The sequence below is a fragment of the Mirounga leonina genome, unplaced genomic scaffold, assembly GCF_011800145.1.
Source record: "Mirounga leonina isolate KUSES-001 unplaced genomic scaffold, KU_Mleo_1.0 Mir_150, whole genome shotgun sequence".
Classification (NCBI taxonomy): Eukaryota; Metazoa; Chordata; class Mammalia; order Carnivora; family Phocidae; genus Mirounga; species Mirounga leonina.
The window spans coordinates 12,024,895-12,046,066 of record NW_023270374.1 but is presented as its reverse complement, the minus strand read 5'-3'; the positions used below and the strand labels follow the sequence as shown (position 1 = coordinate 12,046,066).

The following is a 21,172-nucleotide window of genomic DNA, read 5'->3' as shown; positions in this document are numbered from 1 at the left end:
GGTGCCCTTTTATTCTTTTATCTCCCCAAACGGGGAAATTTTGCTCTTCCCTTTGAAATACCACCAGTGGCATTCTTGAACTTATTTTTAGATGCGTGGAAGTGTTCCAGACAAAAATCGATGCCTAGCGCAGATAAAGCTCTGAGTTTTGAGTGTGTTTATCGTGGGTAGAAGAAAAACGGAGTGTTTTAATGTGAAAGGAGCATGGCCATATGCCTGGGTGCAGTATGGCTTCCTTTAATCTGGAAAAAGGAAACAAGCATTGTCGATAATAATATGCAGATGTCCAGCCCCAAATGAGGACATATTGCTAATTAGCTATATTGTTAGTATGTTTTAAGAAGAGAGGCTGCAGTGACATTAATTATAATCTCTGTTGTTTGTTGTTCAAAGTCTATGAGACCAAAAGCATTGCTAATAATATCTTCTTTAATATCTTCAATAGACGATGCCTAGATGGTTTTTTTCTTCAGAATCCCACATAAAAGCCACATTAGGGGTAATGAGGCCTGTAGCCTGAGCCTAATTAAAATGAAATCTAACTAGGCCCATAGCCATCATTATCATCAACTAGTACTTATTGGGTGCCCCCTGAGCTTGTGGAATTGGAGGGTGTGGGCTTTGAGATTGCAGATACGCTTGTGCTTTGCCCTCCAGAAATTTGCCATCCCGTCTGCCTCCAAGAAGTCTGCCTGGTTGTGTTAATCTGGGAATAGTTACCACAGCCTTGTAAAGAAAAAAAAAAAGGCACTAAAACCTTCCTAACCAGCCACCAATTTGTGCCTCTTCTGGAGGTTCTGGAAATGGTCAGATAAGCCTTCCCCCCCACACACACACATACCAGTCTTTGGTAGATGTTTGCAGAATAGGGCAGGTGCCTATTTGCAGACTGGGACAATGATGCTTAGCACACGTTTCCCAAAGGTGGACCCATCACCCATTTCCACACCTTGATTGCCTCCCTGTGAGCTGATCACCCTCGTTTGCCCTGTGTCCCCCAAAAAAACTTCTCCCTCTCTGTCTGCCTATGCCAAATGGCCAGCTGGAAACTCTGAACATTGTGACCACTTTGACCTCGAAGGGGCTGCGGCGACCCTCGCTGGTCGCGAGGATAGCCAGAATGAGCAACTCCCCGCCATGCAGTGGCTGGAGGCAGTGGTTGGGCCAGTGATGTCCTGGGAAGAAAGGACGCAGATGATAAAGCATCTGGCTTATCATCTTAGAAACTGTCCCCAGTCTACAGATGAGAGACATTTTTCTTCTCTGTTCATCTTGGTAGAGCCTTCCCAGGGGCATTCAGGACCAGCTACTGAGAGCTGGGAGGAGGGAGGAGATCCCAGCACCCCATAGCTTCAGAAGCCTCCAGATGACCCAGAAAATGCCACCAGGGAAGTGATGGCCTGGTGGAAAATCACAACACTATGACAGAAAACTTTCAGACCAAAGGTTAATGGGTTGAGATCTCTGTGCTGGGCCTGACGTTTATATTCTTTAACTCCGTGATATCTTACTAAGACCGCAGAGTGGCTCCACTCCATCCCAGCTCGCATGTCTTTTGGGTCTCTATGCCAGGCCCTCCCACGCCCTGCGGAGCCTGCACCCATTTGCTTTGCCAGGACTGTGGGCTCCGCTGGCCCACCCCCCCCCACCCTGCTCTGTGCTTTGCACCTGCTTCACTTGCTTCACTTTTGTTTGCCTCTGCAGTCTCGGCTCAGACATTATTTCTTCAGGCAAACCTTTCCCTATTTTTAACACCAATGTTCCAAGTAACAAGTGTCATAATTCCTACCTCAAATGGTGACAGTATTTTCCATGCTTTCTCTTTTGTGTGTATCATCCTAAGTTCATGGATTTGCATGGATTTTATGTGCAGTGGTAAACTACAAACAATTTGGGTTTGTTTGACACCCAAATTGTCTAATCTTTGTGCAGAGGGGACCCTTTAACCTGGCTCCTGTGTTCTTTTGGGAGGGCACCATTAACCGCTAAAAGCTTCCTCATTTTCTGGAGCATCCAAGTATCCCAAACTCACCTATACTTCCCTGCTCAAGCTCTGGAATCAGCGGGCCATTTGTCCAAGGGGCTCTGGTTTCTTTTCGTGAGGGCAAACTCCTTGAAATTTAATGATAGGATTTTAAGACAACTTAAAGGAAATATTACATTACACAGTGAGGAATACACTTGAGAAATGTAATATACAGATGCTGACACAATGAGAAGACTCTGTAAACGTATGGGGAAGGGCATAGATGGCAGAATGGGCATATGTAGCCTGGCTGCCACTGTGAAGTTCACCACGATGACTCACTAAGTGCCCTGTCGGTACCTCTGTGCGCTGCCGATTATGTGCATTGCACAGAACCGAGCACCCAGCTTTGAGTCCCTTCACTGAACAGGGCTTTTCCCTTTCCACTGGTAGTCACAGCTCTAATACTGAGTCACAACAGGGAACGTGGCTACTGGTGCTGCAGCATTGTCAACGTTAACATTAATGCTCGGGGCTGTGGTAAAAGAAGATCAGAGGTCACCAGTCCAGGATTCCTATGATGGCTCTACCCTGCCATCCCGGACCCAGGCTCCCCTATCTTTCCGCTCAGCCATCTTTAGAGACTAGCCTTCAACCTCGTGACTGCCAGCAGCCTCATTCACTTGAAGCGCTTGTATCTGCATTCCAGGTAGGAGAAAGTGTAAGAGAGAAGAGCAAAAGGTAAACTGACCGCCTCCCACCGGGCAGTCTCATCCAGCACCTTCTGCGTACATCTCATTGGGTGGAACTGCGTCACATGGTCGCTGCTGGCTGCGGTGGTTGCTGAGAAATGTAGCTTTAGCCAGGTACAGGGCCACCTGACAGGAATACTGAGTAAAAATGAATGAATGAATGAATGAATGAATGAATGAATGAATGAATGATAGGGGGATAGAATTGGGTAGGCAATTGCAATATCTGCCACAATACTGCCATCTAGGGCAAAATACATGGCTCCCATTTCATTATTTTATCATAGTTGTTAACATTTTATTACTTTTCCCCCCATTTTAGATAAGAATAGTAGTAAAATAACGGAGGGACAGGACAGACTTTATGCACAAAGATGGGGAGCGTCAAGTAGTAGCTATATAATTGGTCACTGTAGATCGCCTGCCTCAGCTGTTGAGCAGTGCGTGTGTATAGAGCATGTAACAGCCTTAGTGCTTCGGTTCCTCTTTTTGTTGGTAATCCCAGCTCCAGAGAGAACAGTGCGACCGGAGCTGCAGCACCGATTGAAGATCAGCTCAAAGACGCATTATGGGTAAAGAAATGTTTTCTCAAGCTAAGCCAACCTCCTCATGTCATGTGAATTTAGGCAAAATGATCCTGCAGCACCGCAGAAAGCATGGCGACGTTTCCTTTCTTTAGCTCCTGGGCTCGCCCAAAATAATGCCTTCAGAAAAGAGCGTTTGCTTTTCTAAATAAAACACAAACTATTTAAAATCTTCATTTTGTGGTCCACCCTTCCTGAGAATCTTCACTCTGCTAGCATAACTTAAGTAGGACATTCAGCGGGTGAGCTCATTGATAGAGATGGAGTGATGGCCACCAACCAAGACCTCCTGGGGGGGGGGGGTGGCTCTGCAAGGAAGACGTGCAGCGTGTTCCCCCAGACAAAAGATGAAGAAAAGGCTTTCTCCTGCATCGTTGGTGGATCCTGTTTGCTGCCTCCCACCCCAGACGTAAAATTGAGATTTTCAAAATAATGGCTACTCCCGAAACTTGTTATTGATTGAATAAAGTGGAGTTTCATTTTATATGAGGCATTGTAAGACATCCTTCTATCCTAGGGCTTCCAGTTTCTGGAAATTTGGGGCCATGCCATTGCTGAGAGCCAAGGTTTCCAGTTAAATATGTTTTGATAAAGATGCAAGAGGAATTCAGATATTCAGAGATTGTCATTAGTGTTTCTTTATTACTTCCCATCTTCCAAATGCTTTATGAACACTAAGCTTGTTTGGGGCATGGGTGGGGGTATTGGGAAAAGATGGAGAAATGCCACAATTGTGTGCAGAACTCAAGCCAAAACATACTTTAGCCCCAGTCTATTCCCGGCAGAGGATCTTTTGGCCTGAGCTGATCAGCCGATTGCCCTAACTCTACACTTCTCTCTCTCTCTCTGTCTCTCTGTCTCTCTCTTTTTTCATGTGTAGACGCAACCCAACTGAGTTGTCTTGACCATCCTGCTGGGACAGCATGGGACTCTCCTTATTATCTGCTGTTTTACATGGAGGATCATTGAGCCACAGAGAGTTTAATGGGTTTTCTTGGTCCATGGCTAAGCCAGGATCACTCTGTGGTGGTATATCTCCTACCAAGAAATTCCAGAGTCAGACCAAGAAACCAATCAGATTCAGTCCTTGGTTTTTGAGCCATCTAAACAAAATGCCAAATAGCATTTCCTATCTCTTCTCCTAAAATGTGATTTTTAAGAGTAGAAAGTGTACTTCTTCACAGGGTAAAGGAAGGAGAGCTCCATTTTGAACCCAGTTAAGCAGTGTGTCCCAGTTACTACAACAAAGTTAGGGCTGGATATGCAGGCAATCCCTGAAGCAATTGGCAAGCAAGCCTTGGTTCCCTTCTGAGAGTTATACTCACAAATCCTCTGCAAGAAATTCTCTATGAGAATCCAACTGTGCTCACTAACACTGTTGGAGAAGTTTTAGGGTTGGGGATCCAGGAAGAAGAACAAGAGAACAATTGCCTTCAGTCCTCACTCCTTGGACTATGATAGAGAGAACTCTTATGTTGAGGGAAGACTTAGCATGCTCCTCTCTCTCTCTCTCCTTCCCCTGCTCTCCTTCCCTTCCCTTCCCCCCACCCCCCATGTGCTGGGCTCAGTCTCAGCATAATACATTTGGCCCTCATTGCATTGAGCAATGCCCGGGAATGCCAGGGCAACTCCCTTTATGAGGATGTGCCCGGAGACAAAAACCATGGCAGAGAGGGGCCTGGAAAGGTGAACAAAGACACTGCCCTTGGCCACATTTCTTGAGCAAAAAAGGGAGGGCAAGCAAAAACATGATGATGAGCATTCAGGTTCTCCCCGCTGTGTAACTCTCTAACTGCATGTTTTAAAGAGGTGAGAGCAGACAGGCTATCTCTGTCTTGCACTTGCAGGGAAGGGTGCCCCAGGCCCTTGCCGGAATCTCTGTCTGGGGAAGGGTCAGTGTGCAGCCTGGTGGTCCCTTGCCCTCTTCGCATATTCACCAAGGTGGTCTCTGCACCAGCACGTTTATTCCTCAGCTCCATTTCTGTTTAAACGATATAGGAAAGATTCATGCCTTCAGATTAACTCTCTAAGAAGATATTTATCTGCTACATGTGTTTCATCCTCTGGCCGTTCTTGACCTTTGGTACTCAGAGTCGGGAGTGTTTTGATACCAGATGTAACCCTTTGGCTGGGTCAAAGGCACCTCGGTGGGGCAGGGAGTGCGTGTGGAGACAGTGTGCTAGAATATACACTCCCAAACCCCAAAACATGCCCAAGAATAACAAGAGCATTAACCACTGACCCAAACGCTGGTGAAATTCTATCTCTACATCTCCCTTCACCAGTAAACATGAAAATGCTATCCCTGAAGGGATGGAGGAAGCCACCAATGAGAGGTCCAGGGAGAACAAGAGGAGGAGAAGGGCTGGTTTGGGAAAGAAGTCCAGCAACTTCTACACTCTTCAATCACTACAAAAATTTTACCCAAATGACAACTAAATAGAGACATTTTTTACTAGCTGGAAAAACAACAGACTTGCACTTTTCTTTTCAGAATAAAGGCATTAAATTTCAAAATGCCTTCTTGTCAGTTTTTCTTTGGCTATCCCCATCTCTTCCTCCTCATCACATACTGTCTTCCCTCCTTCACTCCATACCAGCCTCACTGGCCTTCTTTCTGTCCCACAAAGAGGCCAAGTTCATCTCCAGCTCAGGACTGTCTTACTTGCTGTTTCCTCTGTAACAGGTGTTCAGGTCTCGCCTTCCCAAGTAAGTTTTCCCCAGCAACCTGTCTAATGTTGTCCCTGGCCACTGTCCATCATGTTCTTCTTTCTTCTTACCAGTCACCACTTTCTGATCTGATTTTGTCATATTTATTATTTTGTTCCCTCAATTAGTTGTACACATTAAGAGAATAGGGCCCATGTCTTGTTCATGGCTCTATGTCCTGTGCCTAGAATGTGGCTGACACTTGTTGACTGGATGGATGGGGAGATGGATGGATGGATGGATGGATGGATGGATGGATGGATGGATGGATATAGTCAATGATTTGGCTCAAGCATTTTATCCAGTTTGGTCAGATCTTTTTTCCATGGCCTGCACCAAAGAAACAAGCTCTGGACACGGGGGCTATAACTAATGCCAGAGTGATTAATTAGTTGAAGCTATGAGAAGGAAACCATCATTTGATTCCAGTTCTGAATGAACACCTATTCTCCTCCAAAATAGCACTTTTGTGTTGATGTGCTTCAATGTGTAATAAATATCCCATAACATCTTAGTCCTCAGAAAATTCCCAAGTAGCAGGCTGGGAAAAGTTTCCTGATGATTTGACTTTTTGAAGATGGAGTAACTAAAACCAAGGGGAGTGAAGATGAATTGAGAATACCATTCTGGTTTAATTCCAGCCATGTGAATTGTCTTTGCTCTTGAATTTAATGGTCTGTTAAGGGGGGTATTTTCAAATCATGTGCCTCCTATTTATTTGTCCGTTTGCTTGTTTGTTTGTTTGTTTGTTTTAGAATAACCTCCACATGGAAAGTGATGCTACATCAGAAACGAGCTTTCCTTTCTCCAAAGAAGCAGCAGGGGAACATCTGGACCACCAGGCTGCACACCAACCCTTCCCCAGACAGCGATTCCGGCAACAGCCTGGGCACCCTTCACTGCAAAGAGATGGCCCCAGATCCTTTCTCCTTGATCTACCAAACTTTCCAGATCTTTCCAAAGCTGACATCAATGGGCAGAATCCAAATATCCAGGTAACGTTCAAGAGTTGAAAGGTGGAAGAAAATGAAACAGTCTATCTTTTTGTGTCCCGATCTGATTCCAAAGCAACTACTACCTCACCTCACTTTTTTTCTCACCCCCTTATGAATCTGGTTAGCAATCATATCATCTCTGTAAGAGCAGTGTTGTACTGCATCTGTGTGACACCCTTGATTGGGAGATGCACCCTTAGTTTATGCACCACTAAAAAAAGAAAACACTGATAATTAAAGTAGGACACACCAAGGATTACAATACATCCTGCTCTCAGAGATGTTGAAATGTAAAAACAAAGCAAAATTATATGCCCTGAAATTGATAAAATATGGTAGCTGTAGAAAAGGGCCAATTTAACATGGAAAGTACACTCAGCAAAGTATAGTATGATTTCAAAGGTATTCAAGAAGGCAAGCCCTCAAATATCTCTTAGCTTGCCTCAGACACCAGCAACTCCTTCAGGAGGTGACAACACTTCAGTTGCTCTAAAATGTAAATGACTGATTCAAAAAGTTGGATGAGAGGAAGGGAGGTGAGAACAGAAGTTCCTAGGGGAGACATGAATCTGTACCGCTAAAATGGGCTGGGATGAAGCTGAAGGAAATGGGAGGTTAGGGAAAAGTGTGTGTGGGATTAAAAATAATAACCCTCATCTATGCTGAAATAGACATGCTTTACAAAGCAAATGTTGATCTGATTTGACTCTTCCAGCACCCTCATGAAGGAGATGCACAACATCATTTTTCCATTATCAGTAAAGCAACAGGTACTCAGGAAGTTCCTATTTGGTTTGCCCAAGGTTACATGGCTAGTAAAAGTGGTTGGAGTTCAAATCTAGGCTCTTGGGCTCCTGAGAATACTCACCCTACCAATCCATGTTTCAGAGACAAACCTGATTTTGATTTTTGCTGGTACTTCCTTCTGTGTCTTCCCAGAGATGGTGCCCATGATAGCCAAGGAAGAGGACTGGTCAACAAGGCAACCTCATCCCTGTTGTAGCTCCTGTCCTCATTTGCCTGCTTCCATACCCCTAAGCTTTGTTCTTGATTCTTTTCATTTGGGAAAGGGCAGCATTTTCTTATTCTTCCCCTCTGCCTCAAATTCCAATTAGCTTACATGGCTGAAAGTTCCTGAACCTGACCTCAGAGCAATTGATCCTTAATTAAATTAACTGTCCCTCTCTCCAGACTAACATTCTCTGCATGACACCATTTTAGATCAGATTTCCTTGGTCAGAGTTGTTTTGCTCATCACACCAGTGTCATAGTGGCTAACAAATGTCACTGAGACCATGCCCCAATTAGAATGTTGACCAGCTCCTACTGGGTATAAACTGCTGTGTTAGGGTTATGGGAAAGTAAGAAGTGTACGACCTTCTCCATCTAGGAGATGACATAGGTATGAAGGTCCCAGCTACCACCCAAGACAGTGCCAAAGGGAACATGGAGACAGAGGAGGAAAAATGCTATGTTCCATTGTAAACAGGTCTGAATAGGCAGGAAGAAGTAGGGCAGGATAATGTTGAGGGTCCAGAAATGAAAAATGTTCGGAGGTCACTCTTTGATGACCCATGAACAGAAATCACTGCATGCACCTGTTAACATTTCCAGGGAGTCTTGTATTGTTCTAATTGATTAATTGGAAAAACAGGCCTTTTGCTCCACTGTTCTCTCTCCAGGAAGTGGTTACATGGCTCTCTGCTAAAGAACAAAGGATCCATTGGGGGGAGGTGCAGATTGGCAAAAAAAGGTGCAGACATCTCCTTACTGTTACTCAACAGTGCTCCCCATTGGGCCTTTACCTACAGGAAGTGATTTTTTTTTCTTTGTTTATAGATTTTATGGTTTCAGGACCAGACCACCTTCACTCCAAGGGAGCTTAGGCCATGCCCAAAACAATTTTAGGCTTGCTGTGGCTCACATTTCCCCCCCGCACAGGTGGGAAATGACACTGTGGGGTTTAATGCTGAGAATTGAGCTATTAATGTAGTAGATTTAAGAATTTCTCTTTTTTTAAGATTTATTTATTTATTTGAGAGAGAGAGAGAAAGACACAGAGAGAGCACAAGCAGGGGGAGAGCCAGAGGGAGAGGGAGAAGCAGACTCCCCGCTGAGCAGGGAGCCCCACATGGGGCTTGATCCCAGGACCTGGAGATCATGACCTGAGCCAAAGGCAGATGCTTAACCATCTGAGTCATCCAGGGGCCCCAGATTTAAGAATTTCTTATGTTAAGTTACAAGAAAATGCCTGGATGCTGGGAACTGAAGGTTACAGGGAGAGTATCCTCTCATTGGAAAGTTATTAAGTACATGGGGCTCTACCTAAGAACCAAATTTGGAGCAGAATTTCTCAGGATCCCCTGCCTCTCTCCTAGATAAATCCGTGAGTCTGGGATTCCCCAGACCTCACTTGGGCCTTTTTAAAACATGAACCTAAATGTCAGAGAAGAACAGTGGTTGAAATCCTTAGGCCCAGGAAACCCAGATTCCTTTTCCAAACAGAAGGACAGGGCAACCGTGAAGTGCTAAGCCCTCTACAGCTCACACGATGGATCAATCTGTGCATGAAGTCAGTAAAGCACCCAGGGTTCCAATTCATTTTAAATCATCCTCATCTATGTTGTTTAGCTGGATGGGAAGTGAAGAATGCTCTGGAACAGTTCCACCTGGCTTCCTGAGGGCGAGGGGCTGTTGGAGTTGGTGGATGTGGAGAGAACTAGAATGAGCCAAAGGGGCAGAAAATGGAGGTGAGTTATGAGAAGGCCACACACGAGAGTCTGGCAAAGGCTCTTTCTTGCACTTTTATAAAAGGCAGCTTCCCTCTGCACTGTCATGAAGGTAGGACTGCAGAGATGGTACAGGTGGAAATTATTTGCCTTGTCCCCTCTGAGACCCCAAGGCACATGTTTACATAGACTTACAACAGGGGCAAAGTAACAATCAGTGCTTCGTTTTCACTCTATCTTACCATCACCCCAGCACGGGGACAAAAACTCGCCTTCGGGTGCTGCTTCAGAAAGGGAGGCTTTGGAACACAGGGTGGGAAGAGGACAGGGCCGCTCCTGGATGTCCTCATCCCTTTCCTGAGTTGGCCTTTGGACAGCAAAGTTCACCATAGCTCCCAAGATCGTAGGCTTCCCCATAGCTGCAAATATCAAAGTTATGGGCAGAATGGATTCGACATTTAATGGCGCACCAACCCTGATCCTGTTAGAGTGCAAAGCCCATGAAGACTAAAGTACTACCACCTTTCTGTCCACTGCCTAGACAGGCCACTCCACATCTGCTCTGTACAATCCTCATGGCTGTTAGCCTTCCGCAGGCAAGTGGGGTGAGGGGGAGCAGCCTATGTTTTACTGATCTGATGACCTGTTGGCCCTAAAGAAAAGAAAATTGAGCTGTATTTCTGGCCTTCTCTTTCTGGAAGACCACAGAGGTCACTCAGAAAGATGTTCAAAGAAAGAATGAAGCAGCTGCTCTCCCTGAGAGCCGCAGCCTAGGCCTGTGTGTGTGAGTGTGAGTGTGCATACACAAGCACACACACTCACACACACACACACACAGCGCTGGCTGCTGCAGCCCCATGCACCACTGCACCTGAGTAAACCAGTTCCCTGGTGGTCCTTTAAAAGATGAGGTGCTTTCTAAAAAGGGGGTGATGGGTTCTGTGTTGGCAGCCCTTACCCCTTCCTTACAGCACTGATCTTTTGTTGAAACGCACTGGTTTGACACGGGGCGGTTCAGCCAAGCAGACAGCCCCAGTGATCACCCAGGGCCGTCAAAGCATTTTCTCTCCCTGGGGAGCAAGTGAAGACAGGTGAAGGGCGCATCAGTGGGTCGGCTTCCGCTGCCAGGGCCCTTGGCCTTGTCTCCCCCCTCCCCTGGCAACCTGCCCCTCGCCCCCACCTAGCTGTCCTTTACTGAAGCCGGGGAGCTGAACAGGAATTTGATACCCTCTCTCTGAACAACCCCCCCATCCCCTCCAGTGTCTGAAAAAGTTTCCCACGCTCTAGGCCTAGGGTCTGCCGTCCCTCCTGCCAAATAACCCACACCTTTCCAGAGTGACATTGCTGAGCCTGCACAAGGGGCCACCTCCCTCCTGGACCTCTTAACTTTGGGGAAGGAAAATCCGTTAAAAAGCCCAGCTTTTTGGAGCTTTTTTAAACCCCCCTCCCCTCCAAGCCAGGTGGGACTGGCTTAGGGCTGTGAAAGTGAGTGGGAGGCACAAGTTAGAAAGAAATAGCCTCAAACTCCTGAACCCAATCTCCATATTAAATCTGAAACAATAGTAGAAGTTGGATTTTGTTAAAAATCAATCAATCAATCATTCAGGAAAGAAAGGAAATTCTCCCAGGACACGTTAGACTCGAACTTTAGTCTTGTTGACTGGGCTTTTGGTCTGCAGCTGATGGTCAGATAGCAAAGACAAAAGTCTCTAAAATAAGCTCATTTTTAGGCTTTACTGCATCAATTCATTACCACAGTAGCTATTCACAACCAATTATTTCTCTTTTCTGGATCAAGCCGAGGTTAGTATTCATTTCAACCAATATACTGATTTCTTTTTTTCCCATTGAGGGGGACTTAAAATAGTCATCTACAGGTCTTTTTTCCCCTTGCGAAGACTTATTTACATGGCCATTGGCCTCTTGAGTGCCACGGATACAATCAGATGGGTTGGCCACAGGCTACAAATGTATGTGCTTCTACTTTTGATTCCCCCCCTCCTTTTTCTCTAAACTACTTTTGGAACGGCAGCTCTGGCCAACCAAGAACCAGGAAATCTCTGTGCCCAAAGCATGGCCCCACATACGTCTGGGGACAAGCCTGTATTGTGGAGATTCTCACGGGGGCATACTGTCCAGCACATGAATGACAGAGCCCACTGACCTGCACTTGAGATCAGGCGCCACCACCGTGTCTGCCAGGCTTGGCCACAATGGCTTCCTGCCGGTTACTGGACCTCCCTGTGCCTCATTTTCCTTGTCTATAAAATGGGCATGATAATACTACCCATGAGTACCTCTGCAGTACCACTGCACAGAAGCAGGGGCTGTTATGAGGATGAAGTGAGAGCATCCATGTGAAGCACCTCGCAAGAGGGACAGGTATATGGTAAGCTTCCCCAAATGAGTGGATGCAGGCTGGTGATGACCATAGATTGAGATGACAGATGAAACATGTAACGTAATTGGGAATCACAAGAGCTAGTGTTGAGACCAGCTCTACACCTTCCTCGTTCTTCACTTCAGGAACGTGAGTTCTCCATGCCAGTTTCTGTGCTTGAAATTCAAATCTAACTTGCGGAGAACAAGCAGTAATATCTGGGCCAGCATGCTGCAAGTCTCAAAGCATTAACCACCATTAGCTGGGTTACCATAGTTGTTTTTAGAGCATCAGTGAGTCTGAAAGGAGGGGATGATATATCTCCATAGTCCATTTTGTGTCCTTTCTGCAGCGATTGTCAAGGAAGGAGGAGTGGCGTAATCCCGGGCCTTTCACTGGAGATTTGTTTTCTTGTCCCTGGATGCTCTGTGCTCCTGAGGAAATCACTTCACCTTAGGGCTCACGTTCCTGTCTGGGAAATACTGACCCATGCCTACCTAGTCACCATAGCTTTCAAGGCTTAGAGGACTGAGCTAAGAGATTGTAGAAGATTCTCCTGAGTTGAGGTCAAGGCTTCTGTATTCTCAGTCATTCATTGAATAACCAGTAGACTTTTGAGACTGAGTGTAAAGTGTTTGTTTCTAATAAATGTCTTAACTGTCAAGAGGAGGAAAGAAGCTGGTAACACTTCATAAGATCTTATCCTCACTTCCCAGTTTTGGACACCAAACTGGCAGCTATTTTGGACTCTTTCTCTCTCTCTCTCTCTCTCTCTCTCTCTCTCTCTCTCTCTCTCTTTTGGAGCTAACAAGATCCTGCCAGTTGTTGGACTTGGGTCTTTTGAAAGAGTTCTCTTGCTTGTACTGTCTTGACTCATGGTATGGAAGTCCAGAAGAAATAAATATACTAAGACACCTCAATTATGTGTATAAAGGAAGAGAAAGGATGGTAAGGTCTAGCATCTTTATTGGCTTGGAAATCTGCTGTACTCACTCCCACACCTTCAGCTCATCACATCGATTATTGTTTAAGGCATCTTTATCAACACATTCTTTGATGCTAAAGAACATGTAAACAGAATGAGAGCAACAGGAAATATAAAACTAATCCCCACCATCCGAGAAGCCACTGATCATGCTCATTAAGTTTCTTTAATTGGATGCCTATAAAATTTCAGGTTCAGGTTTAGATTTCTTCTTTTGATATCAGTATGAGATTTCCACATTATTAACTGTAGGGAAGGGTGGATTCTAAGGTTTGTGGGGTTTTTTTGTTTTGTTTTTTGGGGCTTTGTTTTGTTTTGTTTTTAATTCAATTGGGGCAGTGGCCAGAAATTAAAGGGGAAAAAGAAACCTCTAAGCTGTTGAGATTTAGTCATTGATATAGTTTTTGGAGTAAATTTGTATTTTGCTACTTATTGCCTGGCCAGGCAACAAATCTATTTTGTTTGGATCTGAGCAACGGTTTGGAAAAAGAAATCGTATTGACGGTAATAGCTTAAATCATGAAATTGTTTTTATTCCCGGCTTGGAGAAATTGCAGGGCACATTTTGCTTAGGCAATCCCTTTGACTCCAGTCTGAATACAAACGAATACCAAAACTGTTGGGCATGTTCCCCCTTATCTTCTACCCAGAGACTGATTTCATTACCATAATTGCAGGCTTGCCTGGCTCTTGGCAGCTTCTCCCCTCCGAGACCCTTAATAGCCTTACAGACGATTGTTGCGGCTCAGTTGTTCTGTCTGTAGGCAGAGGGGGACGAGACTGCAGAGGAGAAGGGTTATGTCTCCAAAGGCTCAGCATTGCCCCGTCACTGCCCGGCTTGGTTCTGCCCCGCCCAGCTTCGCACTCCTGGGACACTTGTCCTTCCAGAGTTGCGTGTGGGTCCCAGTCACTCTCCAGCGACCAGACATTCCAACAAACAGCAGTGATATAAGACATATGATTCCCTTTTTTCCCCTTTTTGAAAGATTTCTAAAAGTTCCATAATTACTTATAAATATGCAAGGGATGCTTACGAGAGTGGAAAATTGTGATTGTGCGGAATAAAGCCAGTGTTACCCATCTAGGCATCCCACACCAGAAAAAAAGATTCCCTTGGCTGGCTGCAGCCAAGGACACTCCGGGACTGATGGCCATACTCTTGACCTTGTATCTGGACCACACAAGGTCACAGCCCTGGCCCGGCCTCGGCCCGGCAACTTCCTTGGAAGGTCAAAGCAAGGAGAATTCAAATCTCCCCATGCCTAGCACACAAGGAAGGGGATGTTTGTCTCAGGGATGGGCACACCCTGGTGCAATTTGGCAGAGCATCCCAGCAACTCTATCAGATGTTGGGTTAGGGCAAAACTGGAAATGCATCTGCCCAGTACATCTTGCGCTGATTACTCAAAGCACATGTTTCTGATTCATTTGCACACAACTCATCCAGGGGGTGTTGCAAGGGCTATGTGATGGCCAAAGGAACCCAGCGAGTCTTTTATTATATTTTTTAAACAAGTTTCTCTACGTTGATTGTCTCTCAGAGCCAAGAAACTGCATTCTTCCAGCCCCGTGACTTCAAAACTAGGCTCTGTAAATTCGAGAGCAAGTTCTAACCTTGGCTTTGGAATTCTCTGTTCTGACCCTGAGGGTCGGTTGAGGAGTGTGCACACAGGGTCAGGGTATGGCATGAGTGAAAGCCACAGCTGTGGATCTTGAGGACCTTGTGCTCACACCTCTACACAAGCTGAGGCAGCCAGCCCCCACCAGCCTCTGTGGCCTTCGTGCCCCTACTTGCAGGGGACAGTACTTCTGTGACTTTTTGGAAGGCAGGGTGGCAAAGCTGTTAAGAGCATGGGCTCTGGGGCGCCTGGGTGGCTCAGCTGGTTAAGCGACTGCCTTCGGCTCAGGTCATGATCCTGGAGTCCCGGGATCGAGTCCCGCATCGGGCTCCCTGCTCGGCGAGGACCCTGCTTCTCCCTCTGACCCTCCTCCCTCTCGTGCTCTCTGTCTCTCATTCTCTCTCGCAAATAAATAAAATCTTAAAAAAAAAAAAAAAGAGCATGGGCTCTGGGGCTCGACTATCCACATCTGCCACTGACCAGCTGCGTGACCCTTAAACAAGTTGTTAACTTCTCTGTGAAAAGCTAACCTGTTGCTGTCTAGCAACCAAAACTTCACAGCTTGAAGCGATGACCATCGGATTGCTCATGGTCCTGTGGGTTAGGAATTTGAACAGGGCTCAGCCAGTAGAGCTTGTCTCTGGTCCACATGGTATTGGCTGTGATAACCCAACGGGGCCGAAGCATCTAAGGTGGCCTCACTCACATGACTGGGGCCCTGGAGTCGGCCATTGGCTGAGGTACCTCAGTTCTCCACCAGGTGGCCTCTCTCTCCACGTGGTCTCTATGTGTAAGGCTTCCTTACCCTAGTGGTAGGAACATTCTGAGAGAATGAGAATGGAAGCTGCAAAACCTTGTCACAGTGTCACTCCTACCATATTCTACTGAACAAAGTAAGTCACAAGACCAGGCCAGAATGAAAGGGAGAGGAAATCACTTCTTAATGGGAGGTGTAGCACATACCTACAAGGATGGGCTGAATTGCTGGGGCCGTCTTTGCAGATGGTCAACCATAGGGGCCAATCAATAGTACCAACCGTATACGGTTGTTATGAGGATTAAATAAATTAATATATGTAGGGCATTTAGAACAGTGCCTGGTACAGACTTAGTGCTCAATAAGTGTTTGGTTTTATTGTAATTACTCTTGTGTTACCTCAGGAACACATATAGTACATGTTTACTCCTTGAATTAAAGACTTCCCCACAATGTAGTTTTCAGTAAATCAGTAACTCCAGTGATGACCTGTATCCTCCCAGCCTGAGGCCCATGTACATCAGTCCTATCTGGTCATGGGCCCATTGGGCCATCTCTGGGTGTTTTCCATCCTGCATCCCCATATAGTTTCAGCATTCCTCCATGAGGGACGCATCCATCATTTCCCTCTGCTCTCTTAGACTTTCTTCCGAGGGTACCTAGTTTGGAGGCTGTAGACTCCTCATTGACTCTGGCCTGTTCTGAATTCTTCAGGTCACCATAGAGGTGGTGGACGGTCCTGACTCTGAAGCAGATAAAGACCAGCATCCAGAGAATAAGCCCAGCTGGTCAGTCCCATCCCCCGACTGGAGGGCCTGGTGGCAGAGGTCCTTGTCCTTGACGAGGGCCAACAGCGGGGACCAAGACTATAAGTACGACAGTACCTCAGATGACAGCAACTTCCTCAACCCCCCCAGGGGGTGGGACCGTCCAGCCCCGGGCCACCGGACTTTTGAAACCAAAGAGCAGCCAGAATATGGTGAGTTTACCACCCAGCAATACAAAATTGGTGGGGAGAATAAATGAGGATGATGAGACCTAATGGACATGGAGCCAAGCAAAACCCAGTTTACAGTATGTGGTTTTGGGTCTTCTATGAGGCATACCTCATAAAGATTTTGTTCCACAGAAGCCCCAAGGAGGCACCAACAGCCACATTTTTCTGAAAAGACTATAATTTTTAAATCATACCAATTATCCTAGGAGAGAATTTTTTTTTTAGTTAGGGGTCTTTGAGGTTCCCCCCAAGTTTTGGTTTTATTTCTAACAATGAAGAAGTTGCCAAATTAACTTCCTTGTATATTTTACTGTAAAAATTCATACTGAAAATCAGCTTAGTCCAAAGAGATGTGTCCAGCTGCTTCCTTGCTTGACATTGGCAGTGGAGCATCCCGTGGGAACCCACAGGAATGCGTGCTTCACGGGTTGTCAAAGGAAGGCTTCCCCACCAATAAATATCAAGATGCCAAGTTGGGACTTCCAGTTCCCCATGTTTTTAGAGTAGGAGAGGGGAAGTAACATGCACCTTACAAATTCAGTGACTTAAATAATAAAAATCCCTTTTCACTTCAGTTGGTGTGGGAGACAGAGTGGGGGAAACTGGGCTCCACTCCGTCATTCAGGGATCCAGGCTCCTTCCCTCTTAGAGCTCTGCCAGCTGCCAGGGCCTGAGTTACGCACCGGATGCTCTGCATTTGGTTAGCAGCCAAGGAGACAGACAGGCAGAGCCTGGAAAAGGCACACGTGCTCTTAACCACCTCAGGCTGGAGATGGTACACATCACATCTGCTCAGACTCTGTTGGCAACACGTGGTCACATGGCCCCATCTAGATGCAAAGAAAGCTGGGAAACACATCCTGGGTATGTGAGAAGAGAAAGAGACCCGGCAAGGCTTCGTGGGGAATCGGGCAGCCTGCCTTATGTTATAAGAATATCTGAGGTCATACACATGCCTCCATCATGACGGTGTTCTTGTGGTTCCTAAGCAGCCTTAGGAAAAAATGTTATATGATGGGAATGACTTGTCTCACACCATTGTACTCTCACCCTTACCTCCATTTCTCAGTGGAAAGACCAGCTGTCATTTCTGTCGCTAATAACCATGCTAAGCAACTTCCAAAACAGGAAGACCTTTTTTTAAGAGCATGCCTTGTGACTGGCACCGTGCTAGGCTCTGGGAATCCAAAAGTTAGAAAGACACAGGCCTTCCATAAAGAGGATCTCACCTGTCTGTGGACAAGGGAGAAAAGTTGAGTGATAGAGGAAAACAGTGCCATGGTAGAGATACACATCAGATGCTAGGGGAGCAGAAAGAGAACTCCCATACTCCTTCTAGCCAGAAGGCTTGTAAAACCTCCCCTTTCCCAGAAGTCCAGTTTATCTATTTTCCAAGAGAAAGTCACCAACATTTATATAGCACTTCCCATGCACTACTGCCTCTTCATGGCATCTCACATATATTAGCTTATTTAGTCAGCTCTCTCAGGCAGGTACCCCATTTTACAGATGGGAAAACTGAAGCCTAGAGAAGTGAAGCAACTTGACCTCAAGGGTCAAGACCTAAGATTCATCTCAGGCAATCTGAGCCCAGAGTTTGTTCTCTTAACCACTTTGTTATTCTGCCTCTCTGGGGAACAAAAAATAACATATCCCTTCAGACAGTGGTTTCTAGACATGCATGCTTAACTTGGGAGACAGAAATGGGAGGGAAAGCAAGAGAAACCCAGAGGATCCCTGGGTGCCAGTCTGACATGTCACAGGTTTCTGGCTTAACCTGTTTGCCTAGCACACAGGGGACATTGTTTTGAAGAATGGAGCTCAGACCCTCCCTATCAGAATCCCCCGATTGAGTGTTTAAAGTTACCAATCCTGGCCCCAGCTCCTTCCCTCTATACCAATGGCCTTCAAGATGTGAACCCCAAATCAACTGCATCAGCATGGTCTGAGGTTGTGACAGAAATGCAAATTTTCAGGCCCCAACCCCAGGCCTATTGAATCAGACACTCTGGGCTGGTCTCCAAAATCTGTGTTTGAACAAGCCCTCAAGGGGGCTCTGGTGCACTGAGCACCACTATTCCAGAGTGACAGTCCTCAGCCTTGGTTGCTCCTTATACTCACCTAAGCAGTTGTTTAAAGTCCCAATGCCCAGGCTTCTCTTCTCTTAGACTACGTTATAAAACACCTAGACCTATTTGGTGGAAGTTGGTGGAAGTTAGTTAGACCTAGTTGGTGATTGTGGGAACATGATAGGACCATGAGTTGGCTCCACTCTGGACTGTATTTGAGGTGCTACATTTGAAATGCCTTCTGTAGAGATACTTAAGGTATCGTCAAGGACAAAGAAAGAGTCCAAACAAATATTTTTCTGTCAAATAGTTGTATACCATTCCCAAAATTGTTCTGAATAACCCGCATAATGAAACCAGATGGGTATTGCTTACAATAACCTGGGTTTGGGACTCCGTTCTTTACAATTCTCTGCCTGGTCATAGGCCTATTTTAATAGAGTTCACAGTGAGTTTTGTCAAGGCTTAAGTGGATGTCTTAAAAAAGAGAGGCCAGTGTGGGCCAGAATTATAGCTGCAGGGGTACCGGGATATAGAACAGCATACGGCAGGCACAGAGAGACCTCACATCTCATCCCAGCTCTGCCAGGTTTGAGCTGTGTGACGTTAGGCAAGATCCTTAACCTCTCTGAGCCTCAGTTTCCTTATCCATAAAAGGTGGATGTTTCCACCTACCCACAGGATTATTACAGGAGTTTAATCAGTATGTTTAGACAGAGAAGCTGGTTAAAGCAGGCCCTCAAAAATTGGTAGCCACTCTCATCTAAGATTAGTGGTGGAGGCTTGCCCATGACCAAGTCAAGACCCAAATCACTCCAGTTGCCCAGACACTGTCACTGACCCACAGAAATCTAGTGCCCTGAAACTGCTTAATCACTACTTTAAAATTTCAAATGACATGCTTGAAACCCAGCTCTCAGCCCAGTACACTGCAGATTGTTTTCTTCCCTCACTGAACTCTTTGATGTCACAGGGACTGGTTTTTACTGTCATTGTTGTCATCTTAGCAATTACTGCTGTTCACATTCATTTTCTGCTCTCAGCGATGCTCCCTGGCAGGTGAGCAAATGAGAACAGGCTTGTTTTATTAAAGCAGAATGGAACACTGCCCTCAAAGCCTTCTGTCCTTCACACACATTGAACAAATAGAGATTCCCCAAGAGCAGGGTCTTTCCTGGGACATTCATCTTGAGACAATCTGCTACGGAGCCTTCAGGATGGTGAGCTGACATACATGCTTAGCCCTTCATCACTAGCCTAATAGAAATGATTAGCCACGTGGCAACGGATCTATTCTGTGCCCGACTTTGGGGGACCACGTTTTAAGTTTGGAAAATAAAGGGCTTTGTGAGCATTTAAAATAAAAACATGAAGAAAGCCACTTACTGGGATAATGAACCCTTCATTGTTCCAGAGTCCACTAGCCATCTAGAAAGCATATTTTAGGGAGAATTTTATGGTATATTTGTAACAGTTAACTTTTGCTGCTTAAGGAACCACCCCCAAAATTTAGTAGCTTCAAAGAACAAACATATTCTCTCTTAAGAATCTGCAGTTTGCCTGGACTGTTCTTCAGCTCTGGGCTGGCTTGGCTGGGGCTGGATTGTGTAGGATGGCTTCCCTCAGCAGTGGGGCCCCAGCTGGACAGGTGGCTGGCTGGGGTCTTTCTCCAGCTGTCCCTCACCCTCAAGGTGGCCAGCTCAGGCTCTTCACATAGTGTTGGAAGAGTTCTCTACAGCAAGAGGGCAAACCCTAATGCACGAACACTTTTCTTCCAGGCTTTGTTTGCATTATATTTTCCTGTTGGCCATAGCAAGTCACATAGCCCAGGCTGGGGGTCAGCAGGAGAGGAAAGTAACCAAAGGGTTGATATGGGGAGAGGAATTATGGAAGTCATTTTTCACATAATCTGACACAGTATTAACATGTAGTAATTTAGATCCAAGAAACCAAGACCAGAAATTACCTTGTGCAAAGATTCTGATATAAGCCTCATAGCAGGTTTAATGCTTAAGTCTCAAAGTTCAAGGATATTTCCCAAAATTATCTCTCCATATTACTGCAACAGGAAGGAAATGTTGCAAGAGATTTCTAGAAGGCTGCAGTCCCATTGCTTCTGCTGAGCCAAGCAGGAACACCACTTGGCATCATTGGTTACGTACCCACCATGTAGGTACAGGAACTTTACTATGTGATTTAATAAACTTTTTCTAACTGGCCCACCACCCCCTTGATGAGTCTAATGACAGTACAATCTTTATTTGTGACTTTTTGTTGCTGTTGTTCCCTTCAACAAAGCTGGTCTTGGTAGTATGTGTAGGATGTGGTTGAGTGTGTTCATGTGTGCCTATTACCCACTGCACCTGAATGCTCCCCCTGATGAGAGTGTGATGTCATGATGGTTCCAGGCATATCTCTGATGTTCTTGGGGACATTACCAAGAGATACCAGACCCCAGAGGTCTTGGAGGAAGCAGCAGCTGCCCCTACCAAGGTGGTTTCTCCCTCCGGAAGCAGCTTGCCTCCCCAATTCTATGTGTTGATGCCTAGTAAGAGATGGGAGAGATGAAGAGGCTCACACTGGGGAAACAGGCCCAACTCCTTCACATGAGACAGTAGTTTCAAACATCT

At 45.9% G+C, this 21,172-nt stretch overlaps 1 protein-coding gene across 2 annotated transcripts in view; it reads left to right on the top strand.

Annotated features, from left to right (window-relative positions):
• Positions 1-21,172, top strand: part of ISM1 (isthmin 1) — a 71,906-nt gene that overhangs the window by 38,696 nt on the left and 12,038 nt on the right. The window contains exons 1-3 of one of the 2 annotated variants that reach the window (XM_035005829.1): positions 781-3,290; positions 6,767-7,006; positions 16,191-16,455. In XM_035005829.1, the coding sequence (XP_034861720.1) occupies positions 6,779-7,006; positions 16,191-16,455 (493 nt within the window). In that variant the 5' untranslated portion in view covers positions 781-3,290; positions 6,767-6,778. Of the gene's footprint in view, positions 1-780; positions 3,291-6,766; positions 7,007-16,190; positions 16,456-21,172 lie in introns of those variants that run through there. The other variant, XM_035005828.1, reaches the window with a different exon arrangement.